Raw genomic sequence first — 12,490 nt, 5'->3', positions numbered from 1 at the left:
TTCAGTAAATGTCTGGGAACTGAGGAGACCAGTTGTCAGCGTTTTGGGAGAGGAATGTTGCTCCATTCTTGCCTGATATAGGATTCTAACTTCCCAACAGTCCTGGGTCTTCCTTGTTGTATTTTTGTTTCAAAATGCACCAAATATTTTAATTTATGAAAGGTCTGGACTTTAGGCAGGCCAGTTAAGCATCTGGACTATTTTACTACAAAGCATTGCTGTTGTCATAGCTGCAATATGCGGTATAGCATTTTCCTGCTGAAATAGGCAAGGCTTTCCATTAAAAGACATCTGGATGGAAGCTTATGCTGCTCTAAAACTTGGGTATATCTTTGATTTTTGATAGTGCCAGATGTGCAAGCTGCCCACTACATACACATGAATGCACCCCCATAGCATCAGAGATGAGGGATGATAATCTAGAAGGTCCCTCTCCTCTTTAGTCTGGGGGACGCAACTCCTATGGCTGAAAAGAATGTGAAATTTTGATTATTTTGACTGCAGAACAGTTTACCACTTTGCAACAGGCCATTTTAAATGAGCTTTGGCCCAGAGAAAACCACTACATTTCTGGGTCCCATTCAGGTAATGCTTCTTCTGTGCATGATAGAGCTTTATCTTGCATTTTTAGATAGAACTATGTTCACAGACAGTGATTTTTGGAAGTATTCCTGAGCCCGTGCAGTGATGTCCATCACAGCATCACGCCTGTTTTTATTGTATTTCGGCCCTGTTCCTTACACTTACACGCACATTTCTTCAGATTTTCTGAATCTTTTCATGATATTATGTACTGTAGATGATGATATATTTAAAATCATTGCAATTTTACATTAAAGACAAATTTTTCTGAAATTGTTATACAACATCCTTTATCCTAGAGCCTTTTCCAGGAATGTGCACGATGGGACTATGGATGGATATTTCTCACAGCCTAGCCACGTAGGCAGGCCCAAAATCCAAAGAGCACCTTAAGGCTTTCTAGGGCCAAAATTACGCATCTAATTTCTTGACTACCTATGACATTTTTGAAGGCCCTGGAGAACCAGGTTAGTGAAAATACCCACAAAATGACCCAATTTTAAAAAAGAAAACACCCCAAGGTATTTTCTAACAGGCATAGAGAATCTTTTGAAAATTTTATTTTTTTTGCCATAAGTTTTTGGAAAATGTGGAAAGAAAATTAAGTTGTATTTTTCTTTTCTTAGCTGATAACTTTTTGTTAAAAAAACAAACAAAAAAAAAGATTTTTCTAATATACAGCAGATCTAAGTAGAATTTCACCCAAAAACACATTCTGCTCCTCTTGAGTATGGGGATACTACTTGTGTGACACATTTTTTTTTTTCTACTTGTGTATCTGCCATTGCATCTTTTGTATCACAAAAATCAACCAATTGTATCAAAACCAATATACCGTAAAGGTCACCCCTGAATGAGTCGTCAGGGAATATAGCGTAGTGTAGCTTCACCTACAGCTGTCCTTGTTCCAAAAAGCCAACCAGGTCCAACCTACTGGAACATGGCTGTCCCCATAGCACAATGCTATGATCACTGGCCAAGAAGTTTGGGTTGAACAAATGGTGAACAAAAGAGTTCCTGTGGTTCCACTTGTCCACAGAGGATGGGTAAGACTGGTGTCCTATAGGAATGTAGTCAGTAGGACGTGCAGATGGGTCAGTACTTGTGGCAGGCAGAGACATGGTCAGCAAACAGGCAACGTTTTGGTCCAGACAGCAGGCAGAAACATGGTCAATTAACAGGCCAGGGTCAATAGAGGCGGCAGGCAGAGGCATGGTCAGTATGCAGGACAGTATTATGTAAGTCTAATTTTTAGGGTTATGCCAAAAAAAGAATTTAAATTCTTCAACCGTGATGGGCTTTCATGCAAATGGACGGGCATAAACGGAACTGGCATTATTGGAAATGTGCTGCTGAGCATAGAGATTACATTGGTTTACATTTGAACTGAAGAAATCTTCTGTGATCAATGCTATATTGTACAATGTATTCCGTGCATTGGTTATTTTTTTATTGTTTGATAAATATGCATATATGATAGGTTTAGGTATAAAATCATTTAGCTGTAACAAAGCTCATTATTTTTTATGATCAGTTTGTTTATATTTTCTAATCTATTATTCTATATTTTATATATAATTATCATCATTTTGATATCCTATTTTATTTGTAAAATGTAAAACTTTTTGTACTATTTATCCTGTTCATTGGCAAATGTCTATGTACAGTGGTGTGAAAAAGTGTTTGCCCCCTTCCTCATTTCCTGTTCCTTTGCATGTTTGTCACACTTAAGTGTTTCGGAACATCAAACCAATTTAAACAATAGTCAAGGACAACACAAGTAAACACAAAATGCAATTTGTAAATGAAGGTGTTTATTATTAAAGGTGAAAAAAAATCCAAACCATCATGGCCCTGTGTGAAAAAGTGATTGCCCCCTAAACCTAATAACTGGTTGGGCCACCCTTAGCAGCAACAACTGCAACCAAGCGTTTGCGATAACGTGCAATGAGGCTTTTACAGCGTCCTGGAGGAATTTTGGCCCACTCATCTTTGCAGAATTGTCCTAATTCAGTTACATTAGAGGGTTTTCGAGCATGAACGGCCTTTTTAAGGTCATACCACAACATCTCAATAGGATTCAGGTCAGGACTTTGGCTAGGCCACTCCAAAGTCTTCATTTTGTTTTTCTTCAGCCATTCGGTGGTGGACTTGCTGGTGTGTTTAGGATCATTGTCCTGCTGCAGAACCCAAGTTCGTTTCAGCTTGAGTACACGAACAGATGGTCGGACATTCTCCTTCAGGATCTCTTGGTAGACAGCAGAATTCATAGTTCCTTTTATCACGGCAAGTCTTCCAGGTCCTGAAGCAGCAAAACAGCCCCAGACCATCACACTACCACCACCATATTTTACTGTTGGTATAATGTTCTTTTTCTGAAATGCAGTGTTCCTTCTACGCCAGATATACTTGGACACACACCTTCCAAAGAGTTCCACTTTTGTCTCATCGGTCCACAGAATGTTGTCCCAAAAGTCTTGGGGATCATCAAGATGTGTTGTGGAGAAATTGAGACGAGCTTTGATGTTCTTTTTGCTCAGCAGTGGTTTTCTCCTTGGAACTCTGCCATGCAGGCCATTTTTGCCCAGTCTTTTCCTGATGGTGGAGACATGAACGCTGACCTTAACTGAGGCAAGTGAGGCCTGCAGTTCCTTGGACGTTGTTGTGGGGTCTTTTGTGACCTCTTGGATGAGTTGTCGCTGCGCTCTTGGGGTAATTTTGGGCGGCCGGCCACTCCTGGGAAGGTTCACCACTGTTCCATGTCTTCGCCATTTGTGGATAATGGCTCTCACTGTGGTTCGCTGGATTCCCAAAGCTTTGGAAATGGCTTTATAACCCTTTCCAGACTGATAGATCTCAATTACTTTCTTTCTCAATTGTTCCTGAATTTCTTTGGGTCTCGGCATGATGTGTAGCTTTTAAGGATCTTCTGGTGGACCTTACTGTGTCAAGCAGCTCCTATTTAAGTGATGCCTTGATTGTGAACAGGTGTGGCAATAATCAGGCCTGGGTGTGGCTAGAGAAATTGAACTCAGGTGTGGACAACCACAGTTATAGTATGTTTTAACAAGGGGGGCAATCACTTTTTCACACAGGGCCATGATGGTTTGGATTTTTTTTCACCTTTAATAATAAACACCTTCATTTACAAATTGCATTTTGTGTTTACTTGTGTTGTCCTTGACTATTGTTTAAATTGGTTTGATGTTCCGAAACACTTAAGTGTGACAAACATGCAAAGGAACAGGAAATGAGGAAGGGGGCAAACACTTTTTCACACCACTGTATGTTTATACTTTAGCCCTGATGGAGTACTGGGGAAACCCTAAATCGTGTTGACTTCTTCTCTGACATTTACTGTGGCAAATAAAAATTACCTGGACTTGCTAAAACATCTCTGGTGCTCTCATCTTTCAACCTTTCTGCTAACTATGAGGTTTCAAAAGTCTGAAATCCTGTCCTTCATGCTTGTTCCAAATTAGGCTGATAGCCAGGATCAGGATGAAAGCTCCCCTGCATGCATATTTTAAAAAGTCAAGACCAGTTGTCAATCTTCTTTTCTCACAGCTTCCTTTTAGGTGTGGCCTCTGTAGCACAAAATCCCTGGGGTATGTAAACTTTTGATCAGGGTCATTTGGGTAGTTTCTGTTGCTATTATGATTTAAAAATAGTAAACACAGTTGATTGATAATAAATGGCTTCAGCCAAACACTAACCATGAGTGAAAGAAATTTTTTTGTGTTATCATTCATATTCTCTGAAAAACGGCCAAGAAATCATAAATTCTGCTAGGGTATGTAAACTTATGAGCACAACTGTAAATATTGTTTTTTTCAAAATTGTCGCTCCATTTTTTCTTTATAGCTCAAAAAATAAAAAACACAGAGGTGATCAAATAACACCAAAAGAAAGCTCTATTTGTGGTAAAAAAAAAAGGACATAAATTGTATTTGGGTACAGCGTTGCACGACTGCGCAGTTGTGAATTAACGTAACTCTGTGCCATATCACAAAAAAAATGGTCTGAACATTAAGGGGTGGGGGGGAGGGGTTCAATCTTCTGGAGGTCAAATAGTTAAGAAACAATTAAGGCCTCATGCACACATGATGATTTTTTTCCCCTCTCCTGGCCACCTTCGCCCCAATGCAACTTAAAAAACAAATAAAGCCATGTTTTGGCCTTAATGCAGTCCATTGACTAGAATGGCGCTAGAATGCACTAATGCTCAAACATGCTTGCCTGTAATGCATTTATGCGCCTGTAAAGGCAAATTTTTGAAGTCCTGAGTGCATAATGCCTTAAAAGTGAAGTGAAAGATGGAATTGACTAAGTGTCACGGAATCTTTTCGTATTTTTGTACCAAACCCCCTTAAGGATGAAATGGGAACCCCCACCCTGCAAAGCCAGGCACACTGAATATTCACAGGCACTCCAGAGTGAGAAAACAGTCCGTGAATTTTGTTTTTGTTATTTATTGAGGGTAATAATTTGGATAGAGATGGGAGGTTATGGGATGCCTATTGACTTCAACGAACTTCAGGGACAACTCTTCCTATTGACAGTCTCTATATACAGCTCCATCTTACTCCAGCACTCACTTGCTTGCAAAACTTAGCTGGATCACTGTGAACATCTGACAGGCTCTCAGTCAAATTTTAAGCATTGGTCCATTACAGGCAGGAACCTGAGGCCCCTTGCATGTAGCAAAAAGAACAGTGTCCAGCTTGTATCATCCTGTGGCTACCTATCCCAGTTCCACTTTTTCAGGCACTGCCAAACCATCTGGCTGCAGCTGTCCCTTTCACTAGCCCTCCAGGCTAACTTCTCCCCACAGTCCTCCAGACTGACACACCAGCCCACCCAACTGACTCTCAGGAAGTCCCCTGGTAGTGCTGACCTGCTCCTGCTGTCCTCTCTCCTTGCTCTCATGCCACCAAGAAGGTCTTCCTCTGTGTGTTTTTGCTAGGATCCTTCCAGCACCCAGCCCACACCCCCACCCCCCAGACTAGGGAGCAACCTCAAGGGCCACGGACAGCCTCCTCAGCACTCCATCTTCCACCCGACTGCCCCCTGCTGGCATGACTCATGCCTATTTATGAGGTGGCCTGCTCCCTGCCATCCCTTTACTGGGGATTGGCTGAGGTCCTCAAAAATATTCCAAACCGCTCCTCCTAGCCTCCACCCACTAGGTCTAGAAGATTCTCCAATGTCCCAGAAACTAGGATAAGTCATCCAGCCCTGAGTCACTGAACCTTGACCCAGATTGACAGTTTAGGCTTAGCTTTGAGCTACAATACATTTACCTACACTAACAATCTACAACCAATAATATCAACTCGCACACACTAGAGAGAGTGCTGCATTTTGTAGGAGACAGATTATATGCTAGAAAAGGAAACATCCAGAACACTAGCCATGTGAATTCTCTTCCTAAATAAGTTCTGGATCAACAGCAGAGAGGCTAAACAATTCCGTGTCAAGCTTGTAAAACTACACACTATAGAAAACATTTTTCTAAAGGACAGGACTGGATAACATCAGTTACTCTTCTTTTAGTTTTGTGATAATGTTTATTGAAAAAAAAAAATAAGTGGAAGCCCAGGCTAAAACTAAAATCCCTGCATCTATAGCCACCAACATTCTAACACTAATCTCTCTAGCCCTGAAAAGAAAAATTAATATACATTCTGAAGCCGATCTGACGCGATCTCCAGTGGCGGAAGTTCTGCAGAAGACAACAGCTGTGAAATTGATGGGGAGTGACATCAACCTTAGGCTACTTTCACACTGGGGCTTTGGGGGCGTTGGCGGTAAAGCACCACTATTTTTAGTAGCGCTTTACTGACGTTTTTGTGGCCCTTTTCGGACACTTTTAACCCCCGCTAATGGCCGAAAAAGGGTTAAATGCGCCCGCAGAGCACCGCTGCAGTGGCACTTTGGCGGTGCTGCCCATTGATTTCAATGGGCAGGGGCGTTGTAGAAATAGTGTATCCACCACTCCTACAGCGCCTCAAAGATGCGGCTTGCAGGACTTTTTTTTTGGCGTCCTGCCAGCACACCTCTTCAGTGTGAAAGCATTTGGGCTTTCACATTGGAGTGAAAGGAGAGGCACTTTGCAGGCGCTATTTTTAATGCCTGTAAAGCGCCTCAGTGTGAAAGCAGCCATAGAGTTAGTACGGGGCTTCCATTGATGGACATGTCCTCTGCACCCGCCTGCACAGCAAAGCCGCGGCTGACAGATCAGTGTGGGATCAGAGCTTCCGCCCCTGGAGATGAGGGTCTGAGCGGCTTCCAAAAAGGTATGTATAATTATTTTTTTCTTTTCAGGCCTAGATAGGTTAGTGTTAGAATGTTGGTGGCTATAGATGCAGGGATTTTAGTTTTAACATGGACTTCCACTTTAAATGCTTATAGTCCTAAGGCATGTAATAACATAGAACATTTGTAGGCCTCATGCACACTGGGCATTTGGTTTTCTCCCCTAAATGCCTTTTACACCTTGCAGGAAAAAGTTTAGAAAAGGCGCCCAAAGCCATGTATTGCATACACGTTTAGGCGCATTAAGGAGCAATGATGGATTCCATTGGCCAGAATATTAATTTATTCTGGAGACTGGAATGAATGAATGCTCAAGCATTAAATGCGTCTAACATTTTTTTATGTCCAAAAGCTCCTCTCCTGAATGCACTGGTGATTTGTTTTCAGCCTGTAAATGCCTATGTGTGCATGGACACAGGCTAATATAGAGCTACTTTTACAGGCTGATTTTTTTTTTTTTTTAAAACACCACTGTATGAAAGTCTTGTTTCCTGACTTTTTTTTTTGTGCTAAAAGGCTTAATGTTAAGTTGGGGTAGACTCCGATTGAAATTTGTCTAAGTGCTTTTAGGGCTCTTACACATGGCCGTGCATTAGATGTACAGATGCACAATGTAAAATACACTTGTTGTGGCACCCCAGTGCCCCAGCTGCAATGTTTTTCTGCTGGTTGAGATGCACTACAGAAAAAGTTGTTCTTGGCTATAAGTGTGTCACTACTGGCACTTGCACCGACACATGCATACATATAATTGTATTTTTCAAAATGTTCATTAAATTAAAAACAATGGGCTTCCCAATTTGCCCTTATGGCACTTTTACCCCCTTCCTGCCCAGACCAATTTTCAGCTTTCAGCGATGTCACACTTTGAATAACGATTGCACGGTCATGCAACACTGTACCCAAATTAATTTTTTTATCGTTTTCTTCACACAAATAGCACTTTTTTTGGCGGTATTTAATAACTGTTATGTTTTTTTTTTTTTTTTTTTTTACTATAAAAAAAGGAAAAAAAGTCCCAAAACTTGGGGGGGGGGGAGTTTTTCTTAGTCTGTCAGTAAATTTTGTAAATAAGTAATTTTTCTCCTTCACTAATGGGCGCTGATGAGGCTGCACCGATGGGCACTGATGAGGAGGCACTAATGTGCTGCCCTGTTAAGTGGCACCAATATGTAGCACTCATAGGCAGCACTGGTGGGCACGGATAGGTGGAACGCATAAGTGGCCTTGATGGGCGGCATTGATGGGCAGCACTGATGGACATTGAAAGGCAGCAGTGACTTGCATCACTAATGGGCACTGATTGGTGGCACTGGGGGGCTTTAATCAGGGCACTCATGTACAGTGCCCTGATTACATGTCTGGCTGTTCCCTGTGAGGAGATGCTGCTGATTGGCTCTCCTCACCACACACTTTGTGAGTGTGAGGCAATGAGAGCCGATCACCGGCACTTCTGTGTTTACATGTGACCAGCTGTGATTGAACACAGCCGATCACATGGTTATAGAGCCACGTGATTGGCTCTTTACAGAGATCAAGGTTGTGCCTTGTCCAGCAACACAGAATGGCCACGGTCGGCATGCTGCACGCCCCCCCCCCCGCGGGCACGTGAGAGCAGCTGTTCTGGGGCAACATCATATGACGTCCACCCAGAGAACCGCACCGTCCCTCCGCCATTTGACAGTGGGCGGGCTGCAAGCGGTTAAATATTTTGTGATTGTTACGTTCTAAAATCAATATAAGTTTTTGGACGACATATAATCTAGGGACTTCTTTTTTCCATTTGTATTTGCATTTTGTAGCTTTAACTAACATCAGAACTGAATAGGTTTTTTTACATTTGTAATATGTAACCATACAAGCTGGTTCAAAGACAAGCTAAGCCATTTCAGTTTTATCAAATCATGTAGAAGTAAAACTTTTTCTAACGTCATTTCTGCACATTACTGATAGAAAATGATCTGACATTTTTATATTTGCTGTTTGTCATTTTTGTAATTGATTGAAACTCATTTACATATTTTTCAAATAGTGTTTGGTCATAAGGAAAAATGGATTGACCAAAGCGATACAGTTTATCGTTTACTCCCAGAATGATTTACTTTGACATTTAATAACTTATGCCGCATCAAATAGCAAAACATACAAACAAATAATTTACCAGTACCTAAAAAAAAATATATATATATATATATATATATATATATATATATAAAAATATAAACATAGTATAGATTAGGAAATGTACCATCTACAGGTAGTTGGCTAATAGTGAAACCTACAAAAATTCTCTGACCTAAGATCAGCAATTTTGTTTGTGTACAATGCCACACGATCCGCACAATTGTCAGTTAAAGTGACGCAGTGCCGAATCACAAAAAGTGCTCTGGCCAGGAAGGGGGTAAAATCTTCCGGGGCTGAAGCCGTGAAAGTGTATGTCAAGTCAAAAAAACTCTGCAGTCCATCTTTGCTTTATGTGCACATTTTTTCATGTTTTATCCCCAAAATGCTGCAAGTATGGCAAAAGACCTGTTGACCTGCCAGAAAAGCACTTGGCTGCTAATTTCCTATTGGATACTGAGAACACACAGCATATTTGTGGACTGAACGGTGTCCACCCAGCCTGGTTCTTTTATGACACTACTGAAGCCCTCCCTGTCTTCTCATTCCACAACATAGGAACGAATTGTTCAGTAGCCCAAGAGCAAGCATTAGATTTGTACAGTGGAGATAGAGACTGAGAATACACAGCACAGACTAGAGCCCCGCCCCCCGCTGCACTGCGCGGCCGTCAGCTGTCTCTCCTGCTCCCCCTAGCGGCCCTGCTGGAAGCGGAAGCACGTGTGACAGAGCTGCGGCTCGGAATGGTTTCCCCGGGCTGTGTTTACCTTTCATGGGGACACAAGCATCGCTGCACCGATTAAACGGAGCCTCGTATCGTGCATAGGACTATGTCTCAGGATTCCTATCGCCCACCGGCCAAGAAGTTCAAGCCGGGAACCCCTCCATACAACCGCATCCGGACAGGGGCCATGCAGCTCGGGCCCAGGAAACAGCCGGTACCCATCGATCAGCAGCGGCGCAGTCTGCCCATCTACCAGGCCCGGGCCCAGCTCATAGGACAGCTCCGGCAGCTGGAGAACGCCGTCATCATTGGTGAGCTGGGATTAGTGTGTACAGTACAAGGGGGCACCTTGTACTGGGGGGAAGCGGCCACCTGGTGAAGGGGACACCTTGTACTGGGGGAAGGGGGCACCTGGTGAAGGGAACACCTTGTACTGGGGGAAGGGGGCACCTGGTGAAGGGAACACCTTGTACTGGGGGAAGGGGGCACCTGATGAAGGGGGCTCCTTGTACTGGGGGAAGGGGGCACCTGGTGAAGGGAACACCTTGAACTGAGGGAAGGGGGCACCTGATGAAGGGGGTTCCTTGTACTGGGGGAAGCGGCCACCTGGTGAAGGGGACACCTTGTACTGGGGGAAGGGGGCACCTGGTGAAGGGGACACCTTGTACTGGGGGAAGGGGGCACCTGGTGAAGGGGACACCTTGTACTGCGGGAAGGGGGCACCTGGTGAAGGGGGCTCCTTGTACTGGGGGAAGCGGCCACCTGGTGAAGGGGGCACCTTGTACTGGGGGAAGCGGCCACCTGGTGAAGGGGGCACCTCGTGAAGGGGGCACCTTGTACTGGGGGAAGCGGCCACCTGGTGTAGGGGGCACCTTGTACTGGGGGAAGCGGCCACCTGGTGAAGGGGGCACCTTGTACTGGGGGAAGCGGCCACCTGGTGAAGGGGGCACCTCGTGAAGGGGGCACCTTGTACTGGGGGAAGCGGCCACCTGGTGTAGGGGGCACCTTGTACTGGGGGAAGCGGCCACCTGGTGAAGGGGACACCTTGTACTGGGGGAAGGGGGCACCTGGTGAAGGGAACACCTTGTACTGGGGGAAGGGGGCACCTGGTGAAGGGAACACCTTGTACTGGGGGAAGGGGGCACCTGATGAAGGGGGCTCCTTGTACTGGGGGAAGGGGGCACCTGGTGAAGGGAACACCTTGAACTGAGGGAAGGGGGCACCTGATGAAGGGGGTTCCTTGTACTGGGGGAAGCGGCCACCTGGTGAAGGGGACACCTTGTACTGGGGGAAGGGGGCACCTGGTGAAGGGGACACCTTGTACTGGGGGAAGGGGGCACCTGGTGAAGGGGACACCTTGTACTGGGGGAAGGGGGCACCTGGTGAAGGGGACACCTTGTACTGGGGGAAGGGGGCACCTGGTGAAGGGGGCTCCTTGTACTGGGGGAAGCGGCCACCTGGTGAAGGGGGCACCTTGTACTGGGGGAAGCGGCCACCTGGTGAAGGGGGCACCTCGTGAAGGGGGCACCTTGTACTGGGGGAAGCGGCCACCTGGTGTAGGGGGCACCTTGTACTGGGGGAAGCGGCCACCTGGTGAAGGGGGCACCTTGTACTGGGGGGAAGCGGCCACCTGGTGAAGGGGGCACCTTGTACTGGGGGGAAGCGGCCACCTGGTGAAGGGGACACCTTGTACTGGGGGAAGGGGGCTCCTTGTACTGGGGGAAGGGGGCACCTGGTGAAGGGAACACCTTGTACTGGGGGAAGGGGGCACCTGATGAAGGGGGCTCCTTGTACTGGGGGAAGGGGGCACCTGATGAAGGGGGCTCCTTGTACTGGGGGAAGGGGGCACCTGATGAAGGGGGCTCCTTGTACTGGGGGAAGGGGGCTCCTTGTACTGGGGGAAGCAGCCACCTGGTGAAGGGGACACCTTGTACTGGGGGAAGGGGGCACCTGGTGAAGGGGACACCTTGTACTGGGGGAAGGGGGCACCTGGTGAAGGGGACACCTTGTACTGGGGGAAGGGGGCACCTGGTGAAGGGGGCTCCTTGTACTGGGGGAAGGGGGCACCTGGTGAAGGGGGCTCCTTGTACTTGGTGAAGGGGGCTCCTTGTACTGGGGGAAGGGGGCACCTGGTGAAGGGGGCTCCTTGTACTGGGGGAAGGGGGCACCTGGTGAAGGGGGCTCCTTGTACTGGGGGAAGGGGGCACCTGGTGAAGGGGGCTCCTTGTACTGGGGGAAGGGGGCACCTGGTGAAGGGGGCTCCTTGTACTGGGGGAAGGGGGCACCTGGTGAAGGGGGCTCCTTGTACTGGGGGAAGGGGGCACCTGGTGAAGGGGGCTCCTTGTACTGGGGGAAGGGGGCACCTGGTGAAGGGGGCTCCTTGTACTGGGGGAAGCGGCCACCTGGTGAAGGGGGCTCCTTGTACTGGGGGAAGCGGCCACCTGGTGAAGGGGGCACCTTGTACTGGGGGGAAGCGGCCACCTGGTGAAGGGGGCACCTTGTACTGGGGGGAAGCGGCCACCTGGTGAAGGGGGCACCTTGTACTGGGGGGAAGCGGCCACCTGGTGAAGGGGGCACCTTGTACTGGGGGGAAGCGGCCACCTGGTGAAGGGGGCACCTTGTACTGGGGGGAAGCGGCCACCTGGTGAAGGGGGCACCTTGTACTGGGGGGAAGCGGCCACCCGGTGAAGGGGGCACCTTGTACTGGGGGGAAGCGGCCACCCGGTGAAGGGGGCACCTTGTACT

At 46.6% G+C, this 12,490-nt stretch overlaps 1 protein-coding gene across 1 annotated transcript in view; it reads left to right on the top strand.

The window, feature by feature from the left end:
• Positions 1-9,710: 9,710 nt before the first annotated feature.
• DHX33 (DEAH-box helicase 33) overlaps positions 9,711-12,490 on the top strand; it is a 51,560-nt gene continuing 48,780 nt past the window's right edge. The window contains exon 1 of the mRNA XM_077482340.1: positions 9,711-10,056. Coding sequence (XP_077338466.1) covers positions 9,852-10,056 — 205 coding nt within the window. The 5' untranslated portion in view covers positions 9,711-9,851. The remainder of the gene's footprint in view (positions 10,057-12,490) is intronic.

The sequence above is a fragment of the Lithobates pipiens genome, unplaced genomic scaffold (assembly GCF_037356315.1).
Source record: "Lithobates pipiens isolate NorthernLeopardFrog02 unplaced genomic scaffold, aLitPip1_a1.2 Scaffold_16, whole genome shotgun sequence".
Lineage (NCBI taxonomy): Eukaryota > Metazoa > Chordata > Amphibia > Anura > Ranidae > Lithobates > Lithobates pipiens.
This window is presented reverse-complemented; position numbering and strand designations above follow the sequence as displayed.